Here is a 19,407-nt window from a genome sequence, read left to right as displayed (position 1 = left end):
ATGGGCGGGCATTAGTGACCATGAAAGGGAGCTTCTCCCTTCAGAATTGTCCCTCAGTGGTGTTCCCTGCATCACAGGGGTATCCCAGCAGCTCTGCTTAAACTAACCCATAGAGGGACTGGGACTCAGCAACGGGGCTCACTGGCCTCTCAGTTCTCTCCACAGGGCCAGGGCTGTTCCGCCTCTGTTTCTTTAACCCTCTCTCCTCCTTCCCCGCCCCCTTTCCACCCTGCAGCTGAAGAGTAACGTGCTCAGCCTGGACTGCCACATCACTAAATATGCAGCTATCTGTGAGCAGCTGAAAGCAGAGGTGAGATGCCTTGCAGGGGGCCTGAGAGCAGTTCTTGCCAGAGACCAGCACTGCTCTGGGACTGTAAGTACCATGAGTTCTGTAATAGGCTCGTGGTATGGGCTGTGCAGCCGGAGAACTGCTTAGCCAGTCAGTGGGCAGTGTCTTATGTCAAGGAAGAGCAGAGGACTGGAATGGACTCTTCTGGGGCTGCAATGAGAGCGCTGCTGCTGGACATATCCAGGGGCCCAGGTATTCTGGGATCCTGCAGCATTTGCTCTAGGACCCAGTAATGAGTCACTCTCTGCCGTGTTTGTGAAGAGAGGTGAATGGTGTGTAAGTGCTGTAGCCCTCAGGACAGCCAGAACCAATGGCACTGAAGTGCGAAATGCCCTACTGATCCCCAAAGCTCCTAGTGTCCCCAGCCAGCTGCCAGAATCTCCACATTCCCCCTTACCTCTTCTACAAGGCAAATGGTCAATGAACCTTGCTGAGGGTGCAGTCCACGCCATCCTCCAGATTATTAGTGAAGATATTGAACAAAACCGGCCCCAGGACCAACTCTTGGGGCACCCTGCTTGGCATTCCGCCGTGGAGCCACAGACAGTCCCCTTAGGCTCTCCAGCCCCTTTTTACCATCCAGACAAACTGAACTTTGTGATGAAAGGTTATTAACACCAAAATCACCTCATATTAGGTTACTCCCAACCCTAAGGGGTCGGTTACTTACCCCAGGTCAATGGATACTCGATCTCACACCGAAGAAAATGCTGACAGCTATTTTCTCTAGTAAACTAACAAAAGCTTTATTAGCTAAGAAAAAGCAATGAGCGTTATTGAGAGGTTCAAGCAGATAAAATGCATTCACAAGGAGTCGAAGTTTGTATACGATAGCAGAGATGTAGTGAGTTGCTAGATTTCAATAAGTCTCTCAGTGTTACCCAGAATAACTGTGGGGATCTCTGTCCACTTGTTCAATATTCCACACTATTAGAATCCAAAATAGTTCAAAGATGCAGAATCATTCCCTTGAACCAGTATTTATAGATTCTTGCTCACAGAAAATTCACTGACCGCTTCTATATCCATTGCTGAACTCAACGACTCTTGCTTTGAAGTTAGCCTTCTACTTTTTGCATTCACAAGTAATGTAGTTGCAGTGACATACATAATGCAATTGCCTGCCGTTACATTCTAACAGGGATCGAGAAGTGAAAACAATACAAGTATCATTCACTAATTTTCATGTAGTTTACACACCACGTAAATTCTCACTAACATACACTTCTGATCTAGAGTTAATTACATACAGGGTTTACATAATGTAATGAGATAGTAAACAACAGGTTATAACAAGACAACATCAGCATTTTGCTAGTTTTCATAAATTTAGAGCAAATGTAGTTAGGGGACATATGCCATGTAAGTGCAGTGTGATAACATCCCCCTTTGTGAATTGGCTTGAACACGCAATGACCTTTTAGCATTTCCTTGCTCTCCACACAGCAGTGAATTGCGCTATTGCTCCAGCCTGAGCTGGCAATCTGCTAGGACAGGTCACAACACTGACAAATGTCGGGGCAGAGTAGGACTGAACTGAATGTCAGACCAACACAGGGGCTAGTGCAGTGGCTGGATCCTTGGAACAGTGGGACCTGAAGGTGCTGCACAGTCTGATACGAGTGAGCCGCAGAATCCGGGGGGTTGGCAGACTGCTTGGGGGAAGAAGGGGAATAAAGGGCAGGTGCCTGGCTGCACTCCAAGGACTCCAAGTGTCATGGGTGGGGGCTGGGGAGGAGTCTCCTGGAAATGCACAAACTTCTCCTGACTGCAGTTTCTGTAGTGGAGTATGACTGCCGGCTCATGAGCAAGTGGCAGACATGCCTGGGGACTGTTATGTGGTGTCCCTTGCTGCTTAGGGACTCAAGTGAAGGAGGAACACAGCAAGTCCTCAGTGTCAAGGTCTCTCCTGCAGTGCGTAGGCTGCTGCTCTCAGAAGGGAGGTGTAGTTTTGTGGAGTTGACAGCGAATGCCATGAATGGATGGGGAAATTGGATCTAAATGGGTGGAATTTCCCATGCAGGTGGCAAATCTGCAAGAGAAGCTCCAAGCTTATGAGAGAAACACCCAGGATCCAGACCACCAGGTTCCAGCTCCTCAGGCACAGTCTAGCCCTTGGCAAGTGGAGCTGCTCAGGTACGTTTCGTTGATCATCAAAATCTTGTCCTTCCGGGCGCCTGAACAATGCTGAATGCTACATCCTATCCCCCAGGCTTCCCCATCAAGGATTTTTAGGGTTCATTTTACTCTTGATTGGCTCCCAAATCATTTGTCTGAAAGCAGAGCTGATTGGAATGCAGCCACACCTGTTGACTTGCTAAGCACATGGTCATGTCAGTCAGACACTCCTGCCTATGATGAAGCCATAGTCTGCCCACCAGTGCTTCCCGGAGCCCGGGTGGGCAGAGTGACTCACTGACAAGTGAGAGGGAAGGTGGTCCATGAAGGCCTTTTGCCAGACTAAGCACAGAACAAGACTTGGAAAATCTGACTGTAAAAGAAAGGTCTCCATGAGGGTCTCTGGCCTCCCCAGAGAAGCCTGTGAGTGGTGGCAGAAAACACGGCAGCTTTTCACCCAAATCTGCTCTGGCAACTGCTCCTAAATAGCTTGTCTCCGTGTTGTTATGACTGCTTCTTCCTCTGCATTGCTACAGGTCAGCAGAGGCTGCACAGGTGTCTCCAGATCATGAAGTCCCTGATAAGGGTAACCAGGAAATGGTGATACAGCAGCAGGAGCGGAAAGTGAGACCCCCCTTTCAGCAACAGGACCTGGGAGCAGTGGAACAGGTGAGAGAAGGGGCTGGTTGGCAGAGGAGCGCTCAGGCAGGTCTGGAGACTTGGCAAGAATGAGACAGCTGCAGGGTGAGGGGAAGTGCAGGATAGGTGGTGAGACACAGCAGGGCTAGGGCAATAACTGTGGGGGTGGGGTGAGCAGCAGGGGAGTAGAGAAGCTGGGAATTGTGGCCTTGGAAGATGAGCATTATCCTGGGGAAAGGATAAGAGACGGCCCCACAGGATCACGGCTCTGTAGGACACCTCACTGATGGCTGTCCCCAGGGCACCTTGTTCTGAGCTCTCCAGTGCCTACTGCGGTACAAGGGCTTGAGCTCAATGGACGTGTGATGTGCCGCGCAGCCCCCTTGTCTCTCATGCTGCTTGGCTAGGACAGGCCCACCTACTGTCTGGGGGGCCAGTTACAGCGTGTGCTGAAGCTGTGTCCTCTGCTCTGTAGTCAGCTCTCCCCTCCTCCATGAAACCTGCACCAGGTGAGAGTGGCAGGAGCTGGCAAAACTGAGCAAAAGCCTTTGATACTAACGTTCCCTCCTTGTGATCCATTCAGGCGCCAGAGAAGGATCTTCGTGACCATGCCACAGACCTTCAGCAGAAAACCAATAACCCAAGCTCTCTGCTACAGGCACTGCCCCGGGATCAGACCCAGAGGTGAGTGTTCCCTCACCGCCTCCCCCACTGCCGCCCCCACATACATGCACATGGGAGAAAGGGTTGTGCTCCTCCCTGTGGTGAGGTGAACTGTGCGGCAGTACCGGGGCGGGGGCGGGGCTGTGCCCAGACTGAAAGAACCAGCCCTGTCTGCAGGGTGCTTGTGCTCCTCATGGTGATTGTGAAGGGGCAGGAACAGTTACGAGGGATACAGGGCCTCTGCAGTTACCTGTCCTATAAAGGCAGCACCTACTATAGGTACTAGTGGTCAGAAAGTAACTGTCCTTTCTCCATGAATCCCAGTAATATGGGTTCTGCCAGCAGAGCAGAGTTGGAATTCCCAATGTGGTAAATGGTATGTGAACCTGAACTTCAGACTGGTAGAAGTCACTTCTGGAAGCTCTCCTTATGTCCTGGGCTTCTATAAGTTGTGCCCTGGGGTGGGTCCGTGAAACAATCTGCTGGGATCTCTGCCCTAAGTCTCTTGCCAGAATGGATCCCTTGGGAAAGTTACCCCCTCCCCCAGGCCTCCCACTGAAGAGTATTTAACTTAAAACCTGGCAAAGTCTCACTGCCAGCCTGGCCAAGAACCAGAGATCCCAAAAGCCCAGCCCAGCGTCCCAAGTGCCCCCTGATACGAGCTCTGGAACCAAAGGGTGACTCTAGAGTTGACAACCTGCAGGTTCTGTTGCTGGTGAACTCATCAAGCACTCTGCTATTGCAGTCTTAAAATAGTCTGACCAGATCTCACCCCCTTGGATTGGGCTCCACTGGCCGATCCATTTACAGCTGAGGTACAGCCTTTGGACTGGCAGCAAGCTGCAACACTGCTGTACTGTAAAGTTTGGCCACCCCTTGTACCAACAGTCTGTGCTCTGGCACGGCCCTAAGAGGACACCTGGAATTGAACAGGTGTGTCTGGGTGCTTCCTGGAACCAATGCAGGTAGGTGGTATGTGGGTGTGAGGTGCTGATGATGGAACCTCAGTGCCCAGAAGACCTTGGTCGAAGTCACTATTTTCAGCTTCCTAACTGGTTCTTGGGGCCAGGTTCTCACATGCTACACTGCGCTAGACTATTGGTGACAGTGTTCATCTCTTCTAGCGAAACTCATGTTGTGACCCTTTCTATCCCAGGCTGGTCATTGCTGTCCTGCGTGTTGCACAAAGGCAGTACTCTCTGCTGAAGGCTGCCAACCTCCTAACCCCTGACATGGTCTCAGAGTTTGAGGAACTGGAATACCTGGTGCAAAGAGAAACCGGTAGGAGTCAAGAGCCAGCTGGGACTCTGGGCGGATCCGAGGTGACCAGTGAAAGCATCCCAGCCCAAGAGGAGCAGCATTACTCGGATAACGGTGAGCTTGTGTGGGTGTGGTCTCCACAACAGCTGGGCCTCAACCCCTATGTTCTGCTGTCCCCCCAGGGTTTGAAGTATGTGCATGAGCGACAGGGCGGAGGAGCCTGGAAGGCTCTGTGCTGTGGCTCACGCTTTGGGGTGGTCACTACTGTCCGCCCTCCCAGTGGGAGTGGCTGCCTGCCCTGGAGCCTCTGGTGCTGCTCCCTAGCCTCCCCTGCAGCCCAAACGCCCTAGCAGGCTAGAGCACAGCTGGGTGCGACGTGTGTCACTCGGCATCTGGGACCCAACTCAAATGCACTTTGAGGACAAAGGCAACTTGAGGGTGGGTGGCAACTGAGTGGCTGCAGCCCTGGGACTTGGTGCAGTGGCCTCTACCCCCAGCTAAGTACCTCAGTGAAATCATTACAGCTCTGGCAGATGAGATGAGCTCTGAGTGCAGGTCACGGCATTGGTCACGCTTGGTTCATGTTTGAAGACTTTCTCTGTAGCTAACAGGGGCCAGGGGCACTTTTGGTTTCAGACAACCCAGCCTGTAGATCCCGCAGTGCAATTATACACACACTTTAAAAATTTGGATGTGGCCATTTATATGGCAGTTTAATCACATTCACAGAAGCCTGGGCATAGCCCTGTAAGCCATCTCCCAGCACCGTATAGCTGAGGCTCTACGAGGCTCCTCTCTGTGTACGACAGGTCAGTATTTCCTGGGTTTACAGATCAGGGAAGTGAGGCTTAGAGACTTTACAGGGCTTCTTTTTAATTCTGTGTTTAGACTTCAGTGCTTTTGGTGCCTGCACAAAACTCAACCCAGTGACCCCACAGCTCTTCCAGCTGCTGGCTGCCTCTCCCCAAAACCTGGGGAACACACACCGCATACACAGACGGGCCTAGGGATCCGTCTCTCATAGATCCTGCCGCCCATCTCCAGAGGCACCTGCCACGTAAAATCAGTAGCAATAGCAAAGTGCCTAATGGACTTCAGAGTCTCGGGGACCTCCCCCGTTTCAAGGTAAAAACTCTGCTCTGGGCGGGCAAGGCTTTTTGTTCGTTCTTTTAGACTTGTTCTCTTGAGGTTGACTTGTTCCAGGCTAATGTTTACGTCTTTGTAGTTTGGTTGGCTTGGGTAGAAGGGGTGTCATGCCTGGCCTCTGGATTGCAGGGACGGGAGACAGCAAATGTGAACATCTAGTGCCCCTCCCTAAGAACAGCCGCTAGCAGCCCCCTTCCGTGTAAACCAGGGGGCTGGTTTTCATATCAAGCTCAGGCACACCAGGCAGTGACAGATGCCTTAGAATCACTGAGGAGTTGGGCAGAGGGAGAACCCGAAAGACCTACCTCCTAATGTCTATGACTGTGCCAGCATGGCCTTTCTTACCTGCTTCGGGGTGGGGGCATGCAGGAGGCTCGGCTGTAGGGCTGCTTAGTGACTGCCCCAGGTGTCTGCTCTGGACGGGCTGGCACTTCAGAGCTATAGCCACAACTCCCCATCCTCTTAACACTCTACTTACCTTCTCTCCTAGTGGTGCCATTGGCCACCAGGCTGCAGGGTGCGCCTGCCACAGAACGTGCTGCCCCGATGACGAGGGCTGTGACGCGGTCCTTGCAGGAGCTTGTGTTGGTCCCTAGTCCCTCAGCCGAGACTCCCAGCCTGCCGACGAAGAAGAGAAGGAGGTCGGAAATGAGCAGCCCATCCGAAACAGGAACTCCTGCCACGCCAGAACTGCAGGCGAAGCGCCAGCGGAAATCCTCCCTTCCTGGCCGGCGAAGGCGAAGGGGCTCCGCAAATGAATCAGCTGCTCCTCCAGTGACAATCAGTCACAGCACCCCCATTGTTAGGGGAGCTAAACCTTCTCAACCAGTGCCTTATTGCATCCCCAAACCCTGCCCAACAACAGTCACCAAAAGCCGGGTGCCCCTGACAACATCTGCTGCCCAAAACTGCTGCACTCCAGCTACGCTGACCGTCCGAGACCTGAATCTAACCTTTGACCTTGCTGAGGACAGCTGTTCATCTGGTGTGGACAATCCTGTGAAATTCAGTGCCCCCGAGTTCCCTGGCTGGGAGAACGTCCAGTGCGTCTTTAAAAAGCCCAAAGGTTCCTTCATGCCCAGGTTAGTGCTGCTGGGACTCTCCGATCTACCAGTTCCACTGTAACCTGCTCACTGTGCCCCACTGGGTTGGGACGGGGAACTGGGCTGGTTCGTGTCATTCTGCCTTCTACTCAGTTTCATTTTCTGGTTCATCTGTACTCGTAGGATGTTCTTGTGGCTTTGAGTCAAAATGCTACAAGGGGATTCTTTCTCTGAGACACGTGTACCCCAAAACGAGCAGTCAGATATGTGAACAAACACCAGTCTAACCTTGCACATGCATTGTTTATGGAGAATTGGAAAGTGTTTAAAAAATCCATTCCTCCTCGTCTTTTCCTGTCGATATCCAAGAGGAATCTCTTCTTCAGATAGCTTGTCCAGCTCTAAAGGCTTGTTAGAATCCAGCAGTACCTCGCCTCCCCTCTGAATGCTGCCTTAAGGCACTTCGCAGGTGCAGATAAACGAATGATGAGACTGTTCCATTGTACCACCTTTATTTTGACTCCTGCCTGCAGCTGCACTTCAAAAATGACTCTGGTTTGAGCTGAGTTGTATAAACCGGATGTGTATTGGTCTGTAAATGCTGGCTGGGAATGTGCTTGGTGACAAAGTAGATACTCCAGAATGCCCTTTATATAAGAATCAGTGGCGAAACTGAGGCACGGTGGGGTAGTGACTTGCCCATGGTCACCTTGCAAGCCAGGAATAGCGCCCAGGAGGCCTGACTTCAGTCTCTTATTCAAATCTATAGATGCTGCAGCCTTGCTTGGAACTTTAGTTAGAAAGCAGCAAGGAGCCCTGTGGCACCGTATGGACTAACAGACGTATTGGAGCATGAGCTTTCGTGGGTGAACGCATGCATCCGACCAAGTGGGGATTCACCCCCGAAAGCTCGTGCTCCAATACGTCCGTTAGTCTATACGGTGCCACAGGACTCTGTGCTGCTTTTACAGATCCAGACTAACACGGCCACCCCTCTGACACTTAGTTATAAAGGTTTGCATTTCATCCATCCAGCTCAGAGGTGGGCAAACTACGGCCCGCGAGGCCGTCCTGCCCAGCCCCTGAGCTCCCAGCCGGGGAGGCTACCCCCGGCCCCTCCCCTGCTGTTCCCTCTCCCCTGCAGCCACGCTGCCGTGTGGGGAGCACTCTGACCCACCGCTCCTGCCGGGCTGTGTGGCTTGTGCCCACCCACCTCCCAGGCTTTCCAGTAAGCCAGTCCTGCCACTCTGAGCGGCATGGTAAGGGGGCGGGAAGCAGGGGGGGTTGGATAAGGGGCAGGGGATCCTGGGGAGGAGCAGGGGACGGTTGGATAGGGGATGGAGTCCTGGGGGGCATTCAGGGAGCAGGGGGCGGTTGGATGGGGTGGAGGTGTGGGAGGGCAGTCAAGGGACAGGGAATAGGGGGGTTGGATGGGAGTGGGATTCCAAGGGGGGCCTGCTAGGGGGCGGGGTTGTAGATAGGGGTCAGGGCAGTCAGGGGACAAGGAGCAGGGGGGATTGGATGGGTTGGGGATTCTGAGGGGGCGCAGGAAGTGGAGGGGGCGGGGTGCCAGGCTGTTTGGGGAGGCACAGCCTTCCCTACCCTCCATACCGTTTTGCACCCCAACGTTGTAGGGACTCTTCTGTATTTACAATGGCAATGACAGTCCAGACGAGAGGGGCCTGAGATTCTGTCTAGGAGACGGTGTCTCAGTGCACGTGTGTTAACTTGTTATCTGATTGGATTCAGAGCCTCCGTGCCCGTGTTCACCATGAAGGGCTCCTCCATCCCGCCTGGCAGCATCCCGAAGCCGTCCTCCTTGGGCTGCAAAGCAACGGGACAGAAGAGAAGGCGTTCGGTGAGGTAAGAGCTCGCTGGAGGCCGCCAGCCCAAGACCAGGTCACCAGCTGGTGGATTGTGTGTGTCCATATCCTCCCTCGCTGGTTCCCCAGCTGCTGTCCAGGGCAGCCCATGGAGGAGCCAGCAGCTGTCTGAGGGACCACTGGAGCATGCAGTGCTCGCGCTTCCCCTCTGAGCCTGACCGCTGTCCCTGTCCTGTAACAGGCCTGCGCTCCCCAGGGCTGAGGCCGGTGAAATGGTGTTGAGGGGGCTGAAGGTAACTGCTGCCCCAGAGCCTCGAGGTGCCTGGTGCTGTTCAGGAGCCTGCCCCGGGAGCTGGGATGGAACTGGGCTCCTGCTCTCTGGTGGGTGTCGCTAATTGCCCTGCCTTCCGTTTCAGCACTGCCTCCCGCTCGCTGGCTGGGCTGCGGAGCCAGAGCCGAATTGCCAGGCTCCAGAGCAGCACTGTGACGTCCTTGCAGCCCCCGAGTATCCCAGGTAACCCCTTCTCCTCTGGGTGCTTGGCTAGACAGGCTGGGCTGCCTGTGGGAGCAACCCCTGGGCTCAGGCAGGTGCTAGGCCTGGCCTTGGCTAGTACAGGTGCAGGTGAACCTCCCCTGCTACAGCTGAGCAGTGGCCTGAGCTGCCAGTGTCGCAGTGACCAGGTGAACTACGACAACTTCTGCAAATCCTTGTGTTTCCCCATTGTGTCCAGGCAGCCCACCCTGGGGTGCCTGTACCCATCCCCCACTGCCACATGCTCAGCCCGGGGGTGCAGAGAGTGCCTTGCCTCACTGAATCCCCCCGTCTGTCATGGGCCCCTGGGGGCTGGACCGTGGAGGGGAGGGGGATAGAAACATGGCTCCGAAGACCCTTTCCTCCTCCGGGGCCGAGCGGTGGCTCTGGCACGACCCCTTGAGCTTTCCTGCCTGCGTAGCACGAGGGGAGGAGGGCAGCAAGTCGATAAAGGGAGGATGTGGGACCTACTGGCTGGGGCCAGGGGTGGGAACTGGGCTCCAGGGCTCCATTGGGACTTGCTGCAGGTCTGGGAAGCTCTGAGGGGCTGCAGGGGCCAGCGACTCTGTCCAGTGATGCTCAGGCCTCTGCTTTTATTAACCTTGTTTGTGTGTTTTCCCCTCCAGAGCGTCCTCCCTGCACTCTGCGCAAGAGGAGCAGAGCAGAGCTAGGAGCAGTGGGTGGGAAAATGCTGGCTGCACCCAGGCCCCAGGCTATGAAGCTTTTCTGCTGACGTGTCCTTGGACCCCAGGGTCATCGCCGCAGGGGCCGCTTGGCCGTTTTAGCTTAGCGCTGCCTGCCAGAGCAGGCCTGGGACACGGCCGGCATGCCTGGAGCATGGCCATCTTCCCCCTCTCCTCGTGTACAGCCTGGGCTCGCACCTCCCGTCTGTGGCAGTGTTCCCTGAGCTGCCACTCGCTGGGCCACTCCCATCGGTGCCAGCTCTTCAGTGCCGTCTCCTCCGGCCTTTCCTGCTCCTCTCTCGGCAGCGGAGCAGTGAAAGCAGGAAGGCAGCGCTGCTCCTCGTGTCTCCGCGCCCTTTCCCCCTCTGCAGGGTGGCAGCATCCTGCTCCTCGTCTCCGCAGCCTAAGGAGAAGACTGGAATGGGGCCTTCTGCCAGCGGTTCTCTTCCCCAGCCCAGATCCCACTGTGTCCAGAAGCTCCTTGTTGGGGTCTGGCACTAAAGCCGTGCAGCACCCCAGCATCCCCAGCTCCTGAGCTGAGCAGCCGGGGCAGAGCCCTGCACCTCCACACACCACAAAGCAAAGCTTCCTTGAGCCCTCCTGCTCCTCGGCTGCACCGGCCAGGAACACTTCTCCTCGAGGGCCAGAGTCTGATCTCAGTTACACCAGGGACTTCGCTGGAGCTGCTCGGCATTCACACTGCGCCTGGCTTGGTTTTACTAGTGGAAACCGGCTGGGCTGGGTTCTGAGCTGGGCTTTGGGGCGTGTCCTGGGCCGCACGAATGGGCTGTGTAGCTCTCCTGCAGTCGGAGAGAGCCCTGTCATTTTTATACCAGATGGATTATCGCTGTTCTGTCTTTAGATCCTGTGTAAACTCCTCTTCCGTGTCTAGTGCTAACAGATGGCTGCAGCACTTCCCTTTTGAATAAAGCTCCTAGGTGTGATACTTCTCACTTCCCTCCCAGCCAGAGCCTGTCATGGGGCTGCTCGGGGATGGGTCCTGCTCCGGCTCCCTAGATGGCTAATGATTTGGGTGTCCAATGAGCCTGTCCCAAAGGCTCTCTGAAAATCTCAGCCAAGGCCTCTGCCACCCCCCCTCTTCTGTTCAGTGCTGCACCAGCTGGAATTTTTCCAGTGCCCCTGAGGGCAAACGGGGTGAAACCCCAGGTAACTGGCTTGATCTAGAGAGAAAATATTGGGTGTGAGCGGCCACGCCCCCTGCTCACACTAACCAGGAGCCTGGCTGTGAACTGCAGTGGGAAATGTCCCAACCTCTCAGTTCTGCTGGAGCCTCCTCTGCTACCCCTCAAGCGACCGTTAGCTTCAGGCCAGTTCCAGCCATTGCGTTGCATCATCCCATCACTAGTGCTTGGCACCGCCTCTGCCCAGGGGAGGGGCAAGATTCTCACTAGCGACCCCGTGATGTCACCTCTTCTCTGCACCCCAGAACCCAGCTCACATCACCTTCCTCGGTGCGATCAAACTGGGCCTCCCAGTCAGCTCTGCATGGACCTCTGTGGGGCCCTGAGTGTCTTTTCCTTCTAATCCTTACGTGCCGGCAGAGGGGGCAGGCCTGCGTCAGGGGCTGTACGACTGCAGCGTAGACCTTTGGGCTCAGGCTGGAGCCTGGACTCTGGGACCCTACGAAGCGGGAGAGGGACCGACCTGAAGAAGAGCCCTGTGGAGCTCATAAGCTTGTTTCTCTCGCTAACAGAAGTTGGTCCAATAAAAAATATTCCCTCCCCCACCTTGTCTCTCTAGTGTCCTGGGATCAGCTCAGCTCCAGTAACCCTGCATCCGTTTGGGGGCGAGGACTTTCTTGCACAAAGCCTTGGGCCCAGACAGTCCAGCTGAAGATTCGCAGAACGGTTACAATCCAGTGAGGGGGCGGAGCAGTACGCCAAGGCTTTTCAATATGCCGATCGGTTCAGAATGCTAACACCAGCCTCATTTCCCAGCGAGCTGTCCCCTTTGCTCCTGATGCAGCCCTTCCTGCCAGCCAGCTTAGCGATCTGCTGCTTCCTGGGGGGGTTACAAACTTCCCCTGCCCTCATTATTTCAGCCCCTTTCTGGTGTAACGCTGAGAGAGCTGGATTGCAAAGGCAGAAGCTCGTGTGCACCCGGCTTTGCATTGTTGGAGGCTGGAAGATTATAATTAAAACTTTCAGCTCCCTTAAAGTTAGGTCCTCTCATTAAGAGGCGGATGGGGGCTGGGGGAGAACCCAGCTTTGCCTCCCTGGAGCTGAGTGACTGACGTTTTTCACAAGAGACGTTAACACTTTGATCCCATCTGCGTAGGAGCTGGGAAAAAATAAATATCTGGGGAGATTAGCTGAGACTTTCTGTTCACCCCAAAGACCTTCCCCCCACCCTCCCTGCAACATCTCTCTCAATCCATCCTTCCTGCGCTGCGGAAAAACCGTTGCCTCAGCTAACAAGCTCGCAGAGCTGAGCTGACAGATGCGCCGCCTGCCAAGGTGAGGCAGACAAGCAATTAAAAAGTGTTGCAGTGGGTCAGAGTTGCCTGCTGCTGTTTTAAAAGGCCTGGGTGTGATTCTAGAGATCAAATGGGGGTGTAGGTGCAGCTGGATGCTGTAGCCAGATCCCCCCCACCTGCACCCCGCTCCAGGTGAGATCTGCGCCGCCTGCGTGCACAGCATCAGCTGCGGCCGGATGGCTCCGCTGTGCAGAACCAGGCAGCATGGTGAAGTGGCCAGAGCAGGGAACTGGGTTCTGCTCTTAGCTTGCCCAGCTCCCACCATTACTGCTCATTTATGGTTTGCTCTGCGTTCCCGAATGAGGGCTGGGCTCCCTGGTGCAAACCCAACACGGGAGACAGCCCCTGCCCCGAGAGCTCCGTTTGTGCAGACGAGCCGGAGGGGGGCAGGGATGAAACGAAGCAGAGGGTGAAGGTGGCGTCTCAGGGCTGTGTCTGCCCGGGGGTCAAGGAGCCTGCCTAGCCCCCCAGGCGCTGGGAGGTTTCATGAACTGCAAGGGGGTGGGTGTTGTGAGGCTGAGCAGCGTAACGCCTAGGAATGCGGGGAGCCACCAGGCCAAGCCAGGTGCCCAGGCTTCCGCTGCAGGAGCCACCTATGCCAGCCAATGGGTGATGCTGGTAACGGGTGTGTGCTAAGCCCTGCCTCTCGGTGAGAGGTGCCCCTCAATCCAGGCTATGAGCTGTGACCAGGCCCCCCCGAGGCAGGGTCCTAGGCAGAGGGGGAATTAGGCAGGTGCCTCACTGCACTGACTGAGGTGCTGGTGCCCACCAAGCTGGGCTGGGGGGAAGCCCAGGTTCACTTCCCCCCTTTCTGCCATGTGGGGGGATGGACAGATTTGAACTGGGGTCTCCCATCTCCGTGCCCTAAGCCCAGGGCTGCAGGTACATTCTCACACGGGTCCACAGCTCGCTGGTTAGGGTGCTCTCCCGAGAGGTGGGAACCCCTGGTCTGCATCCCAGGGGAGTGCTCCAGACCCACTCTCTGCTGGCCAGACCCACACTGGCTGGCAGCCTCTGAGCACCCACTGGCTCAGGCCTGCATGTGACCGCGGCCGAGTGCCGCTGGAGCATGGCTGGGAGCTGGTGTCTACCTGGTGAGAGGAGCCATGCGCGTGTCCAGAGGCAGAAACGTAGGCGCCTGGTGAGCTTTTACCCTGGGAGTTTCAATACCTGCAGGGTCAGGCCGGAGTTTTGTGGGGCATGAACCAGGACTTCGGCTGCTCGGATGGGAAGGGCTGCGGAGATCCTGTAACAAACCCGCAGCCACCTAGTGCGTCACATCCCCATGCTGCACAGCAGGGGCACTCGGGGCTCCCTGGGGGACAGGAAGCTGGAGCTCAAATCCCCCTGCTCCAGGAATCCAGCCCCCTGCTGCTTGAGCCAAAGGAGAAACTCCCCTGGGAGTTAGTGCTCTGGGGCCTGTGACACGGGTGCAGTTCTGATTCCACCCAGCGGAGGGCAGTGCTTGCACAGGCGGTAATTTATATAAACCACAAGGAGTCCGGTGGCACCTTAAGGACTAACAGATAAGCTTTCATGGGCAAAACCCACTTCGTCAGATGCCTGGAGTGAAAGTTCCAGCTGCCGGCATGATGTGCTGCCACACGGAGAGACGGGTGTTACCTCGCAAGTGGAGAACCGGTGCTGACAGGGCCCATTCGCTCAGGGCGGCTGTGGTCCGCTCCCAGTGATAGATGAGGAGGTGTCAATTCCAGGAGAGGCAAAGCTGCTTTTGTAGTGAGCCAGCCACTCCCAGTGTTTAAGGTGCCACCGGACTCCTTGTTGTTTTTGTGGATTCGCACTAACATTGACAGTAATTTTAGCCTGTCGGTATTTTTAAATCAAAGCAGAGAGCTGCTGCTGCTGGGCCCAGATTTGCGCCAGCAGGGGAAGCACTTGGAGATTTGGGGCTTGGCGAGCAGGCGGCACCTGCTGCAGGGGGCTGATCTGCTCGGCTCTGGTTCTTCAGTGTGGCCTAGTCCTAGCATTTAAGGCCAGAAGGGACCCCAGATCATCTGGGCTGACTGCCTAGACAGCTCCACTGGGATGGGCCGGATTGTCCGTCGGGAAACGTGCATTTCACCCTGCCCACAAAAGTACTTCCCTGGCCAGCAATCGCCGTGTACAAGCAGGCAGAGGATGAAAAGTGCTGCCTGCGAACTGCCGAGTGCGAGCTTTACGGAGAGTGAATGGTGTGAAGTGTGATGTCACCCCCCCACAGTGCTGTTCAACTGTGATAACTTACATTGATAAAAACGGGGGGAAATGCCTGTTCTCCAGCAACACAAACAAATAAAGAGCAAAGTCTGCCAGGCCGGTGCACAGCACAGACCCGCACACAGACCCCAACAACCGAAATGAGCGCAAAGCGTCACAGCCCTCAGGACACGACTACGCTGTGCCACAGGCCGAGGGGCGCCAGGGCCCCTGCAAGGGCAGGGAAAAGACTGTGTGAGATACACCGGGATAATCCTAGCCAGTGACACCCTCACCCCCGCAGGCTGAGGTGAACGTGAACCCCCCCAAGGCCTCTGCTAATCTGTGACCTGGGAGGATATTCCTGCCCCAGCCCACACACAGCGCTCGGTTAGACCCTGAGCTTTGAGCTAGACTCACCAGCCAAGCCCCTGAGAGAGAGAGAAAATGCCCAGTGCCACCCCGAGCCCTGGCACTCCCCAGCCAGTGTCCCAGCCCAGCCTCGGCCATCCTGAGGCTTCAGAGGAGGGAGATAAAACAAAATAAAAACCAGACTATACTGCGGGGAGTGTAGTGGGTGGCCCGGCCCTCCCTTCTCCCTGCTGGTGACTGGCTGAAACCATGAGATTTTTTAAGACCATAAGACATAACCTGGACGGGAGCCAGCTCCCTGAACAGTCCTGTGGTCGTCCAGACGCCAGTGTCATGCACCTTCTCTGATGACCCCCACACTGATATCGTGAAGCGTCCCTGGTGAGCGACCAACACTGGCATAACTATGCATAAATCGCCCTTTCTGTTGCTTACTCTGTAGCAAGTGACAAACTAGGGCTGTGCGTCCGTTTATCGCCCCATCACAAGTCGGGAACCCCACTGCTGCAAATCCATCAACCAGGTCCTGCACATTGTCAAGCATCACAGTCCTGCATCGCAGGAAACGGTTAATGCCCTCCCCCCATGGTGGATTTTCCAACTCCAAAATGATTTCCCACCCACCAGTAGCACTCTAGCATTGCAAGTTTCCGCGGTGCAATCACCACACGCCTCTCCACTGCCTGTGCAGCTCTCGTTTTGGTGTTCCTGTGCTGGAGAGCTGCGGCACAGAGCCAGGAATGTGGGATTTCGCACCTGAAAGTTCTGCAGCCACCGCTCATCATCCCAAACCTGCACTGTGATGTGACCCCACCAGTCAGTGCTTGTTTCTCAGGCCCAGGAGCACCGCTCCAGTGTCTGCAGCTGCTCTGTGAATGCCACCAAAACCCCTGAATTTTTGCTCTCTCTCTCAGCAAACTGTCCTCCATGAAATCCTCCTGACCCCCGCTCTTGCAGTACTTTCTGCCGGTCTGCAAAACAGCTCCAAACCTGACGGTCACACACACGCTGCAGAAGGCGGCTGCCAGCCGTTGAACAGCCAGGCCTGTCACTGTGCTGTCCCCGCAGTGCCCGGTTTGAGTCCAGCTGCAGCCTGGAGCCAGCTGCAGCATCGTGCCAGCAGCACCACAAGCAGCACGATCAGCCCAGAGAAATGGGACCAGGTGCTGGTGACGTACAGTCAATAAAGCCGTTCTGCGGCTGGGCGGAAGCCGGCTGTCGAGAACCCATCGAACGAGAGCAGGGCCGGTGCTACCATTAAGGCGAACTAGGCGGTTGCCCAGGGCGCCAAGATTTGGGCGGGTGCCAAAAAGTGGTGCCCCCAATTTTTTTTTGTTACAGTGGTTCCTCCCCGAGCGCGCGGTCACTGCTCCACTTCTCCCGCCTCCCAGGCTTGCAGCAGCGATCAGCTGTTTGGCACCGCAAGCCTGGGAGGAGAATTAGAGCGGGGCAGCTTGCTCGGGTAGGACACAGAGCACAGGTGAGCTGGGGTGGGGAGGTGCTGCATGGCTAGGGGGGGAGCCTCAGGGTGGGGGGGGAGCTGCCGCAGGGGTGGGGGCACCTCAGGGTGGAGGAGGGGCGGGGAGCTGCCGCAGGGCTGGAGGGGGGGTGCGCAAGGTGGAAGTTTTGCCTAGGGCGCGAAACTTCCTTGCACGGGCCCTGAACAAGAGCCGCTATGGCTTGGAGCTGGCAGAGAGCAGCACCATCCCCCCACGCGCAGGGTCAGTGACTGCAGGGGGAAGAAACAGCTCCTGTCCCAGCGGGTCCCCCGCCCAGATCCTGCCAGTGGGCGAGCCCACCCCCGGCCTACCCCTCCCTGGCAGTGGGGCTACACAGGCCAGCGACTGGAGGGAGAGCAGAGCAGCCACACGCACGCCCCTCCCAGCATTTCTCACACGTGTGTGTCTGGGTGTCTCCAAGTGAATAAACGTGTGTGTGTGTGTGTCTGTGCGCACGCGTGCTCATGTGCATGTGTGTCTCTGGGTATGTGTCTGTGTGCATGTGTTCCTATGTGTGTGCACGTGTGTGTCTGTGTGCACGTGTGCATGTCTGTTTGTGCGTGCCTGTGGATGCGTATCTGGGTGTGCACCACTCGCCCTTTGCTCTCCTCACCCCTCTTCTGCAGCAACTGATAGATTCCAAGGCCAGCGGGGACCATTCGAGCGTCTCGTCTGACTCCTGGATAACACAGGCCAGAGACCTGCCCCACAACAATCACAGCACCCGTCCTCCTTCCCCCCACCGGCTCCTATTGCTCCATTTCCCCCTCCCTCTTCCCCCTCCCCCGCTCCAGCTCCCACAGCTCCAGCTGCTCCCCCTCCTGCTCCGAGCCAGACCCCACCCCCACTCCCTCCTCCTCGGGGCCTGGCCCTCCCTCCATCCCACCCCTCCTCCTCCTCCGTCCCCTCCACTCCTCGCTGCCTCCAGCTCCTGGCTCACAGCTGACATGGCCTCTGCAGCTGCTCCCCTCAGCAAGGCGCCGCCTTCTCCCCCTGCCCTGGCTCAGACTGGGGGTGGGGGGGTCTCCGGCTTCTCTCGCCTCCCTGCTGCTGCCAGCAGCCCCCTTCCCACTTCTGGAGCAGCGCAGCAGCCAACTCTTCTGGCCTCTCCCAATCCAGGCGGCTGCTACCAACCGTCCACCCATCCCCTTCCTCTCGGCTCGTGCCTGGCCCTGGGCTCCCCACTCGTCCTCAGGGCTGTCGGTGCCCATGCTGGTGGCCCGTCCGACCTCGGGTTGCCAACTTTCTAACTGCTGGAAACTGGACACACCTGCCCTGCCCCCTGCCCCGCCTCTCTCCTGAGGCCCCACCCCTTTCTTGCCTCTTCCCCCGAGGCTCCGCCTCTCTTTTCATCTGGCACAACAGGAGCACCGAAATGCCTGGTTTGTTCAGCAGGCCGCACCCCAATGCAGCACCTGAAGGAGCATATTCGTCATGGCAACACGCCCAGCAGTGACATCAGTGTGCGCTACACAATGGCAGGTGGGCTTAGGACTTTCCTAAAACGCTCTTTATAAGACGGGTGAGGACATTTCCCACAGCACCACACACACGCGTCTACGTACGTCTGGGGATGCTCTCCATGAGGACAGCTGGGTTTAAACTGGGTTAATAAATCGGGTGATGAATAAAATGCAGTTGGGCACTGCCTGAAAAGTCAAACTTGCGTTAAATGTTCCTGATCTAATTAGGGAGAGAAATGGACTGGGGGGGGTTGGGTATGTTTTAGTTCCTTGGGTTTGTTGCTGTAATGCCAGCCTCAAAGCGTGCTCCCCTCGCCTGCATCAGGTGGGGACCTGGCCATGCTGGAGACGAGTGACAATTGTACCCTGTTCATGCTGATGAAGTGGCGAGACTCTGTCCATCTCTGGGAGCCTGGTGGAGGGGAGTGTGATGGGTTGAATCACAGAAACCCACTTGGGGCTGCCAACTGATGTGCCAAGACTACGTCTGCCCCTGCTTTCCTGCCCTGGCAGCTTGGGACTCCAGTGCCCTGCCTGGTTTGAGCCAGACCCACTGGCCAGCTGCAAACCCAGACCCAGGTCTGAACCACGTCCCCTAACAGCTGTAGGTGTAACTGAAAGCAGCTCACAGACGTGTTCCTGCCTTTAACACTCAGGTACCCAGCTCCCAATGGGGTCCAACCCCCAAATAAATCCATTTTACCCTGTATAATGCTTATACAGCGTAAACTCATCAATTGTTCATCCTCTAGAACACTGATAGAGAGACATGCACAGCTGTTTGCTCCCCCAGGTATTAACACAGACTCTGAGTTAATTAATAAGTAAAAAGGGATTTTATTAGATACAGAAAGTAGGAGTTAAGTGGTTTCAAGTAGTAACAGACAGAACAAAGTGAATTGCCAAGTGAAATAAAATAGGACACACAAGTCTGTGTCTAAGAAACTGAATACAGATAAAACCTCACCCGTTCCAGTGAGCTTCCTTTTACAGATGAGTCTCCTGCTAGTCTGGGTCCAGCAATCACTCACACCCCCTGTAGTTACTGTTCTTTGTTCCAGTATCCTTGGGGGTGGAGAGGCTCTCTCTTTAGCCAGCTGAAGACAAAATGGAGGGGTCTCCCA

The 19,407-nt window shown here is 55.9% G+C and overlaps 1 protein-coding gene across 2 annotated transcripts in view; it reads left to right on the top strand.

The window, feature by feature from the left end:
* Positions 1–12,789, top strand: part of KIF18B (kinesin family member 18B) — a 34,005-nt gene extending 21,216 nt beyond the window's left edge. Inside the window, exons 8-16 of one of the 2 annotated variants that reach the window (XM_044999805.1) lie at positions 236–310; positions 2,373–2,485; positions 3,004–3,136; positions 3,690–3,790; positions 4,926–5,143; positions 6,666–7,257; positions 8,968–9,081; positions 9,458–9,555; positions 10,200–12,789. In XM_044999805.1, the coding sequence (XP_044855740.1) occupies positions 236–310; positions 2,373–2,485; positions 3,004–3,136; positions 3,690–3,790; positions 4,926–5,143; positions 6,666–7,257; positions 8,968–9,081; positions 9,458–9,555; positions 10,200–10,306 (1,551 nt within the window). In that variant the 3' untranslated portion in view covers positions 10,307–12,789. The remainder of the gene's footprint in view (positions 1–235; positions 311–2,372; positions 2,486–3,003; positions 3,137–3,689; positions 3,791–4,925; positions 5,144–6,665; positions 7,258–8,967; positions 9,082–9,457; positions 9,556–10,199) is intronic. The other variant, XM_044999804.1, reaches the window with a different exon arrangement.
* Positions 12,790–19,407: the final 6,618 nt, after the last annotated feature.

The sequence above is a fragment of the Mauremys mutica genome, chromosome 25 (genome assembly GCF_020497125.1).
Source record: "Mauremys mutica isolate MM-2020 ecotype Southern chromosome 25, ASM2049712v1, whole genome shotgun sequence".
Classification (NCBI taxonomy): Eukaryota; Metazoa; Chordata; order Testudines; family Geoemydidae; genus Mauremys; species Mauremys mutica.
Note: the sequence above shows the minus strand (reverse complement) of the source record. Positions and strands in the feature narration are given on the sequence as shown.